The following is a 16,857-nucleotide window of genomic DNA, read 5'->3' on the forward strand; positions in this document are numbered from 1 at the left end:
GCTCACTACGAAGCCTAGTAACCTTGTCATGAAGATTTCCTTGTTGATGAAGGAGTTTACGGAAGCACGGTTTCAAGTTCCTTAACTTCTTCATAACAGAAAACATAGCATAGCCTTGCACACCCTTATTCCATTCGTTAACAACATACTGTCTAAACTCCGGTTTCGACGTTAAAAAGTTCGGAAATTTAAACGGCTTCTGCTTGTTGCGGGTAATAGGAGACAACTTAAGAACACAAGGGGTATGATCAGATACCCGAGCCGGCTGATACAAGGCATACACATCCTGAAATAAATCCAAAAAATTGATATTGCTCATAATACGATCTATTTTCTTGAGGACTCCAATCCCCTCTTTAGGCTTTTGATTCCATGTGTAGTGTAAACCGTGACTTTTAACATCCATAAGTTCAGCAACTTTGATGCAATCAGAAAAATCTCGTATACCAATTGTGTGATTCGAAGGCCCGTATAAACAATCTTCCATGTTGAGAGCTGTGTTAAAATCCCCAAGAATAACCCACGGCTGATTACGAGCTAAGCAGCTATGCTTACATAAGTTTTCCCAAAGAATTCTACGTTGCTGATATCGATTCTCCGCATAAACAAAGGAACACAGAAACATTTTTGAGTCAGCTTTGAAACGAACCTGAGTATGAATAACCTGGTCCGATTGAGAAGGAACCATAAGATCAACTTCATCCGAATTCCACCCCAAGATAATTCTTGTTCCTCTTTGACACACGTCCCCATTCGACATCCAACTCCATCTACGGAAAACAGTCTTACATATTTTCCCAAGATTACTAACATTAACATGTGTCTCTAAAATAGCACAGATACTTAAATTATTTTCAGCAATAAGAACACGAATCTCGTTTTGTTTCAGGGGACGATTCAAACCCCTAATGTTCCATGCTGCAACACTACCCATTTAAACCATTAGAACCGGGAGTGCTTGCCCCCTCAGATCGACAATCCGTGACATTGGTACCCATAAACTTGGACATTTCCGTTGGTATCTTCTCTAGAACTTCCTCAGACTTTTTAGTGTCCATCTCCTTAGAGGCTTCATGTTGAGTATGAACACTATCGTTTTTTGGATCATCATCATCATCCAATGATACAGGCTGAAATGAGTTTGCCACTTTCACCATAGGTTGCCCACTACTTGTTCCGGAGGAACTAGCTCCCAAATTATTTGTCTTCGGTTTATCAATGAACTTCGCCTTTTGTTTCTTTTGGGGAAAGATATGTCGAGCAACATGTCTGTTATCCATTACGTAACCCTCCTCATCCACAATAACCTGTTTTGCCTTACCTTTGTCATTCTTACTACACGTCTTTTCATCATGCCCAAACAAACAGCAAGTAGCACAACGGAGGGGTTTCCATTCATATTCCACTTTCACACGTTCCATAACGTACCCGTCTTCATCCATTTTAGGACTTAGACATCCAGTTATCTATACGCCTTTCTACTCGTTCCACAAGAGTACGACAGTCACGAGCAGCCAATCTCGTAGATATCAAAGGAACACCAAGATACCGAAACGGAAGGGAACCCTCTTGAAAGGGCATGACCTCCAAAATTTGATCTTTAACATACCGGGGGACATTACTGAAGAAGACAGTGCTTTTAGAAGAGCTAGGGACCAGACCCGAGATGTTAGTGAATTTTGCAAGCGCATCTCTCAGATGTTTGACAGAAGAACAATCCCCATGAGAAAAAATGAACAAATCATCAGCAAACGAGACACTAATGATCTTTTGTTTAGGGCAATGAGCATGAAACTTGAACGACGTGTGCAAAGCCGCTTGCTGAAGGAGAAGGGTCAGAACCTCCATAACTAACGTGAACAGAGAGGGAGACAAAGGGTCACCCTGTCTAAGACCTCGTTTCCCTGCAAAATAACCAAGCAGCTCGCCATTGATACTTAGAGAGTATGAAACCGTGGTAACACAGGTCATAATCCATGTGACCATTTGGCGATGAAATCCAAACCGATAAAGAATTGTTTCCAGGAAAGACCAACTAACAGTATCGTACGCCTTCTGAATATCAATCTTAAAAGCACATCTTGCAGGACCTCTATTAAGGTGATAATTGTGCATCAATTCCTGCGTAAGAAGAATGTTATCAGAGATCTTCCTGCCCGGCACGAAAGCCGACTGATTTATGCTGACCAATTTATCCAAACTCCCTTTGATCCTATCCGTAATAATTTTACTGATGCATTTGAAGAGGACATTACAGCAGGAAATAGGACGGTAATCAATAACCGAGTTAGGAGTATCCTTTTTAGGGACCAAAGCAATAATAGTGTGGTTGACCTGCTTCAGCAGCTTACCGTTCTGAAAAAAATCAAGAATAGCATTCGTTACCTCATCTCCCACAATATCCCAAGAATGTTTAAAGAACGCCGATGTGAACCCATCTGGACCAGGGGCCTTATTATCACCAATGCTAAACATTGCAGCTTTGACCTCCTCTCGAGTCACTTGTCTAACCATGTGATTAGCCGTGTCGAGGTTTAGAGAATTAATAAAAAGATCTTCATCATCCAAACTTTGGACACTCTGTTCGGTACCTAAGAAATTAGAGTAATGATCCACCAGAGCAGTAGTGACATCCTTACCCTCAAACCGATTTCCATGCACATCATGAATACATCATATTTTATTTCTAGAATTCCGACTCTTTACCGCATTGTGAAAATAAGAAGTATTCGAATCACCAGCACAAAGCCACTCAATTTTCGATTTTTGCTTTAAAAAACATTGCTCATCATAGGCCGCCACCTGAAAATCATGAAGACATTTGGCCACCAAGTCACGAGCTTCAACATCTAGCGGGTTCGTATCAACAAGATGCTGGGCTGAATCCAGCTCACTACGAAGCCTAGTAACCTTGTCATGAAGATTTCCTTGTTGATGAAGGAGTTTACGGAAGCACGGTTTCAAGTTCCTCAACTTCTTCATAACAGAAAACATAGCATAGCCTTGCACCCCTTTATTCCATTCGTTAACAACATACTGTCTAAACTCCGGTTTCGACGTTAAAAAGTTCGGAAATTTAAACGGCTTCTGCTTGTTGCGGGTAATAGGAGACAACTTAAGAACACAAGGGGTATGATCAGATACCCGAGCCGGCTGATACAAGGCATACACATCCTGAAATAAATCCAAAAATTTGATATTGCTCATAATACGATCTATTTTCTTGAGGACTCCAATCCCCTCTTTAGGCTTTTGATTCCATGTGTAGTGTAAACCGTGACTTTTAACATCCATAAGTTCAGCAACTTTGATGCAATCAGAAAAATCTCTCATACCAATTGTGTGATTCGAAGGCCCATATAAACAATCTTCCATGTTGAGAGCTGTGTTAAAATCCCCAAGAATAACCCACGGCTGATTACGAGCTAAGCAGCTATGCTTACATAAGTTTTCCCAAAGAATTCTACGTTGCTGATATCGATTCTCCGCATAAACAAAGGAACACAGAAACATTTTTGAGTCAGCTTTGAAACGAACCTGAGTATGAATAACCTGGTCCGATTGAGAAGAAACCATAAGATCAACTTCATCCGAATTCCACCCCAAGATAATTCTTGTTCCTCTTTGACACACGTCCCCATTCGACATCCAACTCCATCTACGGAAAACAGTCTTACATATTTTCCCAAGATTACTAACATTAACATGTGTCTCTAAAATAGCACAGATACTTAAATTATTTTCAGCAATAAGAACACGAATCTCGTTTTGTTTCAGGGGACGATTCAAACCCCTAATGTTCCATGCTGCAACACTACCCATTTAAACCATTAGAACCGGGAGTGCTTGCCCCCTCAGATCGACAATCCGTGACATTGGTACCCATAAACTTGGACATTTCCGTTGGTATCTTCTCTAGAACTTCCTCAGACTTTTTAGTGTCCATCTCCTTAGAGGCTTCATGTTGAGTATGAACACTATCGTTTTTTGGATCATCATCATCATCCAATGATACAGGCTGAAATGAGTTTGCCACTTTCACCATAGGTTGCCCACTACTTGTTCCGGAGGAACTAGCTCCCGAGTTATTTGTCTTCGGTTTATCAATGAACTTCGTCTTTTGTTTCTTTTGGGGAAAGATATGTCGAGCAACACGTCTGTTATCCATTACGTAACCCTCCTCATCCACAATAACCTGTTTTCCCTTACCTTTGTCATTCTTACTACACGTCTTTTCATCATGCCCAAACAAACAGCAAGTAGCACAACGGAGGGGTTTCCATTCATATTCCACTTTCACACGTTCCATAACGTACCCGTCTTCATCCATTTTAGGGATAGCTAGCGATATATAATCTTTTAGTTCACTTTCAGCACTTACCTCTATCATAGCACGAGCATAGCTGCTCCTACCCCAATTGTCCGCACACATATCCGCAGTGTATGAATCCAATCTTTTAGGAACACCAATTTTAGAGGCCAACAAACTTAACCCATCATCTGTGTAGACCGCAATCGGAACATTATGCAATTTAACCCAAAGAGGAATAGTTTTTATACCATCCTTTTTTAAAGAAACTTTCGGGGACCATTTATTCAGAAATAAAGGAATTTTCCTTATTAACCACGGCCCTCCTTCAAGCACTTTCATCATACCTTCATTCGAGCCAAACTTGAAGAAAAAGAATCCTGCTGAATTCATCATGAGCTTTGAAAAACCAAACTTCGCCCAAACGTTTTTAGCATAGTATTCTACTACCGGATACGGTAATCGATTCCCCAAAAAATAGCCGTATAGAACGTTTTCAAATTTATCCTGGACCTGTTCAACAACCTCTTTTGGGATAACAATGTCAGCATCATCCCTTGTTTCCACTGGTTGCATAAATCTAAAGTTAACCTCCCTTTTATTTCGATTCTTAGACATAAGTTTTTCAGCATACGAAATAGAGTTATCTTTTTTACTATTCTCCCAGAAACCTCATCATCTAGGTCAGCATTCTTGTTGACTTCTGATCTCTTTTCAGCCGACTCCACAGGCACTGTTATCTTAGTAAGCTCGTCAATAATGTTCACAACCGTTGGCCCTTGTTGTTGACTCATCAATACTCCACGGCGTGGACAGTATGTTTTACCATCAATGTTCAGCATTCTACTTGCAAAACCCTTATTAGGGTTTTGAGAATTACCCCCATTATCAGACGCGGAGAACAGATTAGACATCATGCCACACCCGAACGATAAACCATGCAACGTAAAAGAACCACAACGAAGAAAAACCAAAGCAAAAGAGACGATAAAACCCTAGACTGAAAAGAAAACCCTAATCTAGACTTCAAAAGATTAGAAATCAGGGTAGAGTCAAGAAAACCTTACTCAGAAGGATCGACAAACCCCAATACCTAACCCAGATCAATCACGATGAGGATCAGAACAAGAAATCTAGGGTTTGTTAGAATCGCCAAAATCGCCCAGGAAGCCAGAGAGAAGCCATTGTTTTTAGCCCCAACCAATTCACATATGAGCAATTGGAGAAATAATGAAGCAAGGACCGTTCATAAATTTCTCCATGCCTAGCAAATTGTCTTAAGGTTACCTTGGGCTGCGTTTCCTCCTGACGAATCTCCATGTCCGTTACGCCTAGCATTGCTTGGCCCTCCACTGTCTTGGGTACGGTTCGCCTCGTACTGGGCGATAGCAGCAAAGATCCTCTCTTCCAGTAGAGCGTCCAGCTCTTCAGCAGTTCTTGGCAGTGGGGGAGGAGGAGGTTGATCACCACCTCGAGCATTCACAGCTCTCCTGGGTGCCATGTTCTGATAGAACATAACACAACAGGGTTAAACATTTGTTTGATGTCGTCGTACTAAACAGTAGTAGCATATATATTCACAGGTATATACCACATAATTAACATCAAACAATGATTACTCTAGCAGAGTACTTAGTAGGCTTGCACTGAGGGAATCTACACGTGACAAGACCTGCTGTGGTTTCTGTGCAATGAATTCCATAATTATGTATGCATCCATAATTACGTAACTCCTTGCACAGTCCGCACAGTTCGTTTCATCCTTGTATTTCTTCCTTCAGTTAAGTCATTGTTTTCAGGCAAAGTCATGTATACTAGGGGTATTCTACATCTAGTACATGTATATGCTAATTATCACACATATTTGCAAGTAATCCTTAATCATAGACAAGTGCTACCCCAGTGCACCCTAGGTCACGTAGCGTCTTTTCTAGACTCATGCAAATAGTTTTAGGCAGTGGATGTCGCGGGACGTTTTATGCAATGAAAACTTTTTGAAAAATTATGATCATGATAGGATCCTAGAGATTGTAGACTAGACTCGAGAAGGAATCCTGGTTCACTACAATCGCAGCTCTGATACCAATCTGTCACACCCCTTTCTGCGGCGGAAGCACGAGGTGTGATCATGAAAGGTTCTCATTGCATACGAAAGGTAAACATACTATATGCTCAAAATAACTTCAAACATTACATTACTAAAACATAATTCAAGTGTTTACAACACGTGATAGCATATTGTCTTAAGAGTTACAACTTTATTTAGCGAAAATAAAACATAGCGACATCCACGAGCATAAGTAAGACCGCGCGCACATCCACCTTTAATTACCTGAAATACATGTGAGTTTTGGAAAAACATCAACATAATGTTGGTATGAATTAATGCAGTTTTTGTATTGTACGTTTGTATACTTTGTATGAAAAACATGGTATGTATTTTGTTTCAAAACGCGTATTCATGAATGAGTCAAGTATCTCTATATGTATCAAGTGTTAATGGGTTGCAAAGCCATTAACATGTGACACGACATAGGAAGTCACCAAACCATAGGCATTTTTCTATAGTCGATTCACGACTGAGACACAAAAACACTACTTGGTTCTAGTTGTCACCAAGAGTGGGGCTGCCCTGAAACCCATTAGATCTAACCTTTTGTTCTGCAGTCTTAGTATGTACACGATTAATGGTGCTTATGGTACCCTATCCGTGACACGATTTCTCGTATCAATTCTTGGCACTAGTTTTCGCCAAGAGTACTTCTCGTTTCAGTACACAACATATCAATTTATAAATATTGAAGTATTTGTAACATGTATTTCACCCCCGAGTTATAAAGCTAAAAACAGTTAAAAGAAAAGGGGGAGCATGAACTCACAACTTTGCGTTCCTGTGCGTCGTAAACTTCACCGGGTTTGCTTAATTAACGTCGCGACCTATATGTGTTTTCTTAACGTTAGTCACTAGACTTGCGTCGCACAAGTACAGTCACTCTCATTTGTATTCGTATTGTTGTGTTAAAAATATTTTATATTTTTAACTAAGCATCTTACTTATATTATTTCCTCACATATTAATTTAAGTATCTCGTGTTTTGCACTTTGCACCCGAATTATGTTTCTTGTATGTTGTATGTGTGTTCTTATGTTTATACTCCTCATGAGTATTTAGTGTATTTTTAAGTTTTAATACGCTAGCACGTATCACACATACTATATACACTTAGCACAAAAGTTGGTGATAAAATAATATATATTTTTCTCTCAAAAATATACATACTTATATCCATTTTTATTCTTGAAGAAATCCTTATTTCTTATCACAAAAATTTAGGGAAACCTTGGTAATACTCTTAAATACATTTTTAGGGAATAAGTTTCTCAAATACTTATATTTTTCTAAGTGTCAAAATTTATAAAAATTTTGACAGAGTTTCCCCTAAAAATGGAGGTTTCCCATGTTTTCAAAACATGTGTTTATTTTCTTTTAATTCATCAACAATCAATCTTCAACAATAATCACCAACAGTATATACTAATTCCTCTATTCCATGAACTTGAATATTCACAAAAATGTGTAGTAACTTACTAGCACATTTAGTAAGTCTTGTTATCTTTAAAAATAAGTTTAATTTCTTAAAAACTTTATTTTTAAGGAATATGAAGTTTCACAACTTCTAGTCGGTTTTTACGAAAATTACACAAGTGTCCACACAATTGTTTGTTCATAAAAACACCTCTAGTTCATGAAAGATCCGGTTTTAAAACATGGTTTCGTCTTACAGTTGGTTTCCCGGAAATACCACTTGTAGATCTACTAATTTAGAACTTTATTTTACAAGAAAATTTACTTTTACACAAGTTCATGGTATTGTGTAGTAGTGTTCATCATCTAGTCCTTTTCATACTTTGACATACACTAGTTCATGTTCTATGAACATAACCTAGCCGGGTTAGATGACGATCCGAACTACTACTAGCATTAAACAACACAAAATAATCATCATAAAACAAGTTTAACAAGTTTTACACCATTACTTTCCTTTTATCCATTAAGTTCATCATTTTACAAGACTTTTAGTTGGTGATCTTTAGTGTTTATGATTTTTAGCCATTAAATCATCTATTAACCATCATAAACAAGAACAAGAAGATGTTTAGAAGCACTTACTACTAGCACAAGGCTAGGGGAGTTCAAGAGGACAAAAGAGGTGGATAAAAGCAAATGAAGAAGGTCCTTCAAGATCCGCTTGCACCGAGCTTCGTTAGTGGCCTTCTTACTCCTCAATATCACCTTGGAATGGATGGATGATGTTGGAAAATAAGGTTGGCGGTGGTGCTTGGTTGGGCCGAGAACAAGGGAGGGAGAGAGGGAAGTGAAGATGGAGTGATGGAATGGTGGTATTTATAGACCTTCCATATAGCATATTCCTAGCATATTCCTGGCATATTCCTGGCATATTCCTGGCATATTCCTGGCATATTCCTGGCAAATTCCTGGCATATTCCTGGCATATTCCTGGCATATTCCTGGTATATTCCTGGCATATTCCTGGTATATTCCTGGTATATTCCTGGCATATTCCTAGAATATTCCTGGCATATTCCTGGCATATTCCTGGCATATTCCTGGCATATTACTGGCATATTCCTGTTATATTCCTGGCATATTCCTGGGTTTGTTGCGTTGTCTGCGTTTTGGAGTGTAAGCACTGTGTCGCGTAGGAACACACGGTACGCGCTTAAACTTGAAAAATAACGTTTTTAAGCATTTTAATTTATTTTTCAACACGAACTTGATTAAAATAAAATTTTAATCATAACAGAATATTTGTGGGATTAAATATTATCCAGGCGGCCACCAATGTTCGTTTCGCAGTTTTGTCGTAATTAGTTCTTTAGTTCAAATAAACATGTTTTCGCCATACCGAATCCTTCGAAACTTATTTCTAAGTTATGTAAGGGATATTTAGGGTATATTTGGCTTACGTCACAGTTCTGGAGTGTACGTCGCGTTAAACTGATTGCGTTTAAGCACCAGTTTGCGTATAACCTTCCAGAAAGTGATTTAAAGCTTGAAATCGGTATCGAATCAAATTGTTCGGTTGTTCGGTTAGATACTGATTCGTTAAAGTGCTTAATAAGCATTTAAAGTGTCGTTAGTGTTATTTTTAGTGACACAAAGAATTCCCGTCACTTAGGGAAATATTCTGGATGATAAAACGACATCTCTGCACAATATTTATGTTGTTAAAAGCTGAATTGTGCTGAATTTAATAAAGTTCTGCACTTAAAGTGTGTTTCGGGTGCCTTTTAGTGCGTATTTTAGCTTTCGTAACGTTTATACATAAACCCTTCTATGTACTCTTGGGTTTTAATGTATTTTTGTTATTGGACCTACACCTAGGCTCCAATTTTATTGTCTGACTGCTTTCTGCAGTTTTGTTGACACATTGTGTCTTACCGGTGAGTTTACTAATATTTCTGACGCAATGCTCTCGTTTTTGCATAAAGCAATATTTTGTAGTATACAACGTGCATGAATTCACTTGCTTAGCATCTAATTAGTCAATGCTGACATTTGAGCACATAATTGTAGTCATTAAATAATAATTAAAGTGTACGGAAGTTACCGGTTTTGTGCCAGTTGTCACACTAGATAGTCCGAATTTCTTACATATTAGATGGTCCGAATTTTATATGTGTTTGATGTTCCGAATTTTATACACAAGGTGATGGGGTCCGAACTTTATATTGAATGGACATGGTCCGAATTTTTGACAAGGGAAACTTGTCCGAATTTTGTATTGAGAAGGCTAATGTCCGACTTTTATTCATGCACATATGTCTGACTTTTGTTTAAGTTGTGTTGTCCGAATTTTTCTGACAAGGGGAGCCTTGTCCGATTTTTTAAGGGATCAAGTGGGGTCCGACTTTTGTAAGTGTCAAGGGGGCCGACTTTTGTAAGTGTTATGGGGTCCGACTTTTTGTAAGTGATCAGGGGGGTCCGAATTTCATATAAATGACAAGGAGTCTGAGTTTTAATATCATAAATGGTCCGACTTTATGCCTTGTATGTGATGTCCGACTTTATACTTTATATATGTGTCCGAATTCTATGCTTTAGATGAATTCCGAGTTTTGTAATAAATACAAGGAGTCCGAGTTTTTACATGTGTGCCTCATCAGAATTTTAAGTGATGTGTGCCCTTGTCCGAATTCTTATGCTTGATGCCTTGTCTGACTTTTTATGCTTTGATGGTGGTCCGGATTTCATATGATATATGTATTCAGAACTTTACAAAGTGTTGTATGATCCTAGTTTACTTGTAAACACCAGTGTTAGAGCCTATTGAATGTTTCTGTACATTACAACATGCTACTGTATGCTACTGTATGCTACTGTATATGACTGTATGATACTGTGTGTATGAACAATCTTTCTCATATCATTCTGTACACAATTATCACATAGAACACAGTTTCTTGGATACCAAAGACTTGTAAACCCTAATTGAATATAAACACTTACATGAGTTATGTGCAATGTACCTTAGGTCGTGTGTAAAGGACCTAACTATTAATTAACACTAGAAGCAATAACATACCGAGCAAACCAAGGTGAGTTCACACTCTTACTAAGGCATGGGATTCCCGGGGATAGGGAATGGGTTGAATGATGGAATCGAACAATTTCTCGTACTTACACGGTTACTAGACTATCTACCATGGTCCTCAGGTTAAGCAGTACACTTACGTAAAACCTACGTAAACAAGTACATATTACTGTCTTCCGGAGTCAAGAAGGACACTTACGTAAAACCTACGTAAACTCACACATGCTACTGTCTTCCGGAGTCAGGAAGGACACTTACGTAAAACCTACGTAAACCCCACGCGTACCACTGTCCTCGGGTAAAGAAGGACACTTACGTAAAACCTACGTAAAGCTTGTACGTACTACTGTTCTCGGTTGTGAAGAACACTTATGGTTACGAATAGTCTAGTGTATATGCAACATGGGAAGCCCCCACCAATAGAACATACTATCGGCCCAGTAGAGCCACACGTTACAAACGAACTTACTATTACGCACTTACTTACTGTGAACTCGCTCAACTAGTTGTTGACTCTCTGTTACATGCCTTGCAGGTCGTTAGGTATACATGGAGCTTGCACAGGGAGGCGCGGTCATTGTGGACAAGGATCGTGATTGCTTGATTAAACATTACACACTTTATTTATGTTGGGCTTTTACAATTATGCTTCCGCTAAACTTTGTTATTACACTTATGTTTTGGAACACCTTTCATATGGATTGGTTTGGTTAAATGACAATTGCTTTTACTTTTTACATTGTTCTATATGATTGGTGGCTTGATCCTGGTCAGTCACGCTCCCAAGCGGTGATACTCCGCAGGTGGATTTTGGGGGTGTGACAGATTGGTATCAGAGCCATTGGTTATAGAGAACTTGGTTTTAATAAGGGGAAAAACGTTTTTTTATTAAAACCAGACTATAACCAGTACAGTGTTCAACGATCCACAACGACGCCTCGCTCCACGTGCAAGACTCAACATCCTAGGTAATAAGGTGTATGTTTATTGCCTACATGCTAGAATTACATAGAACTTTGCTCGTGGTATGCTTAGAATACATTGTCTACTATTTGTTATTGCTTGAGAACACTTGTGTGCTTACACTCTTCTGTCATCGCACTATTCGCGAACCTCTCTCACTCATGTTACATTTGCTATGAAGATCATGGTTGGACGTATTAACTTGACACAAGCCCAGTTGACGGCTCTTATCAACGAACAAGTTGCTGCGGCACTTGCAGCTGCAAACGCAGGAGGTATACCCTGCAGTCGTAACTCATACTAGGATCCTTAGATCCTACATTCCTAAACCAACTCTTGTATTTAACCTTGTCCTATTCTTACACATTAGGTCAACCCGCTCAGCAACCTGTTTGCACTTTCAAGAATTTCATGGACTGTCATCCAAGCACGTTTAGTGGCACTGAAGGAGCGGTTGGACTCCTCCATTGGTTTGAAAAGCTCGAATCGGTGTTCGAGATGTGTGAATGCCCTGAGGCTCGCAGGGTGAAATACGCCACTGGTACTTTAGAAGGGATTGCGCTAACTTGGTGGAACGCGCAAGTTCAGATTTTAGGGTTGGCAGCTGCTAACGCCACCCCTTGGAATAATTTCAAAGAGCTGATTAAACGAGAATACTGCACACGGGATGACATCCACAAGTTGGAAGTGGAGCTTTACCATCTGAAAATGACAGGGTCGGAAATCAAAGCTTATACGAAACGGTCGAATGAGCTGGCCATCTTGTGTCCAACTATGGTGGACCCTCCAATCAAGCGCATTGAGTTGTATCTCAAGGGACTAGCGCCAGAAATTCAGAGCCATGTGACATCGGCTAATCTTGACAATATCCAGGCTATTCAACGCCTTGCTCATCGCCTCACGGATCAGGCAGTGGAACAGAACAAGCTGCCTAAACGTATCAGCGCTACTGCCACCGTTACCACTTCTACTACACTTGCTACTCCCAGTGACAACAAGAGAAAATGGGATGGGGATTCCAGCAAGGGATCAGCTTCAGTTCAGTCACAGGTTCAGCAACGAAAGACTGACAACTATCAGAGCCCTGGTCAGCAATCTTCAGGCAGTCACAGGCAGGGTGGATATCTAGGGAACCTTCCAAGGTGTAACAACTGTAACAGACACCACAGTGGCCAGTGTAACAAGGGTCGCTGTCAAAGATGCCTCAAGATGGGTCATGAGGCCAAGGATTGTAGGAGCCCACGGCCTGTGAATCAGAATCAGCAGCAGCAGCAAGCACATCAGAATCAGCAACAGGGCAACAAGGGATGTTTTCATTGTGGCGCTGAAGGTCACTTCAAAAGACACTGCCCTCAGTTAAACCGAAACCAGAACAACAACAACAACAACAACAACAATAACAACAATCAGGGCAATGGCAACAACAACAATAGTGGGAACAACAACGACAACGAAGCAAGGGGTCGTGTATTTGTGCTGGGGCGGGGTGAAGCGAGAAATGATCCCAACGTAGTCATGGGTAAGTTTCTTCTTGACGACTTTTATGTTACTGTATTGTTTGATTCGGGTGCGGATACAAGTTATGTGTCTTTGAAAGTTAGCCAAATGTTAAAACGTGCACCAACTCCCCTAAACACCAAACATGTCGTAGAGTTAGCTAATGGTAAAAGTCTAGAAGCCACACACATAGTTCAGGGTTGTAATCTTATCCTCGCTGGTCAGACTTTCTCCATCGACCTCATTCCTATAGTTCTGGGTAGTTTTGACATCGTCGTTGGTATGGATTGGTTATCCAAGCAGCAAGCAGAGATCCTATGTAAGGAGAAGATCATTCGTATTCCTCGTTCTGGTAAAGAACCTCTCGAAGTTCAAGGCGACAAGAGTGGTGCTGTGGTTGGCATCATCTCCTTCCTGAAGGCTCAGAAATGTTTACGAAAGGGTCACACCGCCATTTTGGCACTAGTTATTGATGCATCAACAAAAGAGAAAAGAATAGAGGATATCCCAGTTGTACGTGATTTTCCTCAAGTGTTTCCTGAAGATTTACCTGGTCTACCGCCTCATCGCCAGGTCGAGTTTCAAGTCGAGCTAGCTCCAGGAGCAGCACCTATAGCTCGCGCACCGTATCGTTTAGCTCCAACCGAACTGGAAGAACTGTCAAAGCAATTGCAAGAGCTCTTGGATAAGGGCTTTATTCGTCCAAGCTCTTCACCTTGGGGAGCTCCAGTACTGTTTGTGAAGAAGAAAGATGGCACTTTCAGGATGTGCATTAATTATCGCGAACTGAACAAGGTCACAGTGAAGAATCGCTATCCTCTTCCTCGTATTGACGACTTATTCGACCAGTTGCAAGGGTCGAGTTACTACTCCAAGATTGATCTGAGGTCAGGGTATCATCAGTTGAGAGTCCGCGATGAGGACGTCTCCAAGACAGCATTCAGAACTCGCTACGGCCATTACGAGTTTCTAGTCATGCCGTTTGGGCTAACGAACGCGCCTGCAGTTTTCATGGATCTTATGAACAGGGTGTGCAAACCCTATCTAGACAAGTTCGTCATCGTTTTCATCGACGACATTCTGATCTACTCCAAGAGTCAGGAGGAACACGAGCAGCACTTACGACTTATCTTGGAACTTCTTCGAAAGGAACAACTGTACGCCAAGTTTTCAAAATGCGACTTCTGGCTTCGTGAAGTCCATTTCTTAGGCCATGTGGTGAACAGGGATGGGATTCATGTTGATCCATCCAAGGTAGATTCGATCAGGAGCTGGCCTGCACCGCGTACACCAACGGAAATACGCCAATTCTTGGGTTTGCCGGGTTACTACAGACGATTCATCAAGGACTTCTCAAAGATCGCTCAGCCGCTTACTCTACTGACACAGAAGGGTGTCACTTATCGATGGGGTAACCCCCAGGAAACCGCTTTTCAGCACTTAAAGGATAGGCTCTGCAGTGCACCTATTCTCTCATTGCCAGATGGCACAGATGATTTTGTGGTCTATTGCGACGCGTCGATTCAGGGTCTTGGTTGTGTATTGATGCAAAGGGATAAAGTCATCGCCTACGCTTCGCGACAGCTTAAAGTACATGAACGGAACTACACGACGCACGATTTAGAGCTGGGAGCTGTTGTTTTCGCGCTTAAGATATGGCGACACTACCTGTACGGTACCAAGTGCACTATTTACACCGATCACAGGAGTCTCGAGCATATCTTCAAGCAGAAGGAATTGAACATGCGTCAACGACGATGGGTCGAGCTGCTGAATGATTACGAATGCGCTATCAAGTACCATCCAGGTAAAGCCAATGTTGTGGATGACGCTCTCAGTCGAAAGGATACTTTACCTAGGCGCGTGCGAGCACTACAGCTCACTATTCAGTCTAGTCTTCTTGCACAGATACGCGATGCTCAGGTAGAAGCATTGAAACCAGAAAACGTAAGGGCTGAAGCCTTACGTGGCTCAAGGCAACGATTAGAACAAAGGGAAGACGGCACCTACTATGTAACAGGACGTATTTGGGTCCCACTATATGGCGGTTTACGAGAACTTGTAATGGTTGAAGCTCACAAGTCTCGCTACTCAGTACATCCAGGTTCGGATAAAATGTATCACGATCTCAGAACTACATATTGGTGGCCTAGCATGAAGGCTCACATAGCAACTTACGTCGGCAAGTGTTTGACCTGTGCGAGGGTCAAGACGGAGTACCAGAAACCCTCAGGCCTACTTCAGCAACCCAAGATACCACAGTGGAAATGGGAAGAAATTTCCATGGATTTTGTTACTGGCCTGCCTAGATCCCAGCGTGGGAATGATACTATTTGGGTGATCGTAGATCGACTCACAAAGTCTGCTCACTTCTTGGCTATCAAAGAAACGGATAAGTTCTCTACATTAGCAGACATCTACTTGAAAGAAGTTGTTTCAAGGCACAGGAGTGCCAACTTCTGTTATTTCAGATCGGGATGCCCGATTCACTTCAGAACTATGGCAATCAATGCACAAAGCTTTTGGCTCACGGCTAGACATGAGCACAGCTTACCACCCTCAGACGGATGGGCAGTCTGAGCGCACGATTCAAACTCTAGAAGACATGCTTCGGGCATGTGTTATTGATTTCGGCAACAGTTGGGAAAAACATCTTCCGTTAGTAGAGTTTTCGTACAATAACAGTTACCACACCAGCATACAAGCCGCTCCATTCGAGGCATTGTACGGACGTAAACGCCGGTCACCTCTCTGTTGGGCAGAGGTGGGGGATAGTCAGATCACAGGTCTAGAAATGGTAGTTGATGCTACTGAACGAATTGCACAGATACGACAACGCATGGAGGCAGCTCGTGATCGCCAGAAAAGCTACGCTGATAAACGCAGAAAACCGCTCGAGTTCCAACTTGGGGATCGAGTGCTACTCAAAGTCTCACCCTGGAAGGGTGTGGTTCGTTTGGGTAAACGAGGTAAACTCAATCCGCGGTACGTTGGACCGTTCGAGATCATTGAAAGAATAGGCAAAGTGGCCTACAGACTAAACCTACCAGCTGAACTCGGTGCATTTCATAATGTTTTCCACGTGTCGAATCTGAAGAAGTGTCTGACAGATGAGACCCTCATAGTTCCTTTGAAGGAACTCACTATCAACGAACAGCTGCATTTCGTCGAGGAACCTGTTGATATCACGGACCGGGATGTTAAGGTCCTCAAGAACACTAGAATACCTCTTGTTCGGGTTCGTTGGAACTCCCGTCGTGGCCCAGAGTACACGTGGGAACGAGAAGACCAAATGAAACTCAAGTATCCCCAGTTATTCGGAAACTGTGCAACCACTACTGAGGCTGAAGCTACTACAGAATTTCAGGACGAAATTCCAAATCAACGGGGGGATGATGTGACACCCCAGGAAAACCAGTAAACGATACAACTTACCTAGCTTCCTCAGTAACCGCATGCTAAATTTCGGGA

The 16,857-nt window shown here is 41.2% G+C and overlaps 1 protein-coding gene across 1 annotated transcript; it reads right to left on the bottom strand.

Moving 5' to 3' along the window:
• Positions 1-2,673: 2,673 nt before the first annotated feature.
• On the bottom strand, positions 2,674-5,223 carry LOC110900443. The gene is made up of 3 exons (XM_022147332.1): positions 4,981-5,223; positions 3,829-4,918; positions 2,674-3,713 (listed from the first exon to the last, which is right to left on the bottom strand). Exons 1-3 carry the CDS (start codon positions 5,221-5,223, stop codon positions 2,674-2,676), a joined length of 2,373 nt encoding a protein of 790 aa, XP_022003024.1.
• Between the last annotated feature and the right edge of the window lie 11,634 nt (positions 5,224-16,857).

Source organism: Helianthus annuus, chromosome 13, assembly GCF_002127325.2.
Source record: "Helianthus annuus cultivar XRQ/B chromosome 13, HanXRQr2.0-SUNRISE, whole genome shotgun sequence".
Classification (NCBI taxonomy): Eukaryota; Viridiplantae; Streptophyta; class Magnoliopsida; order Asterales; family Asteraceae; genus Helianthus; species Helianthus annuus.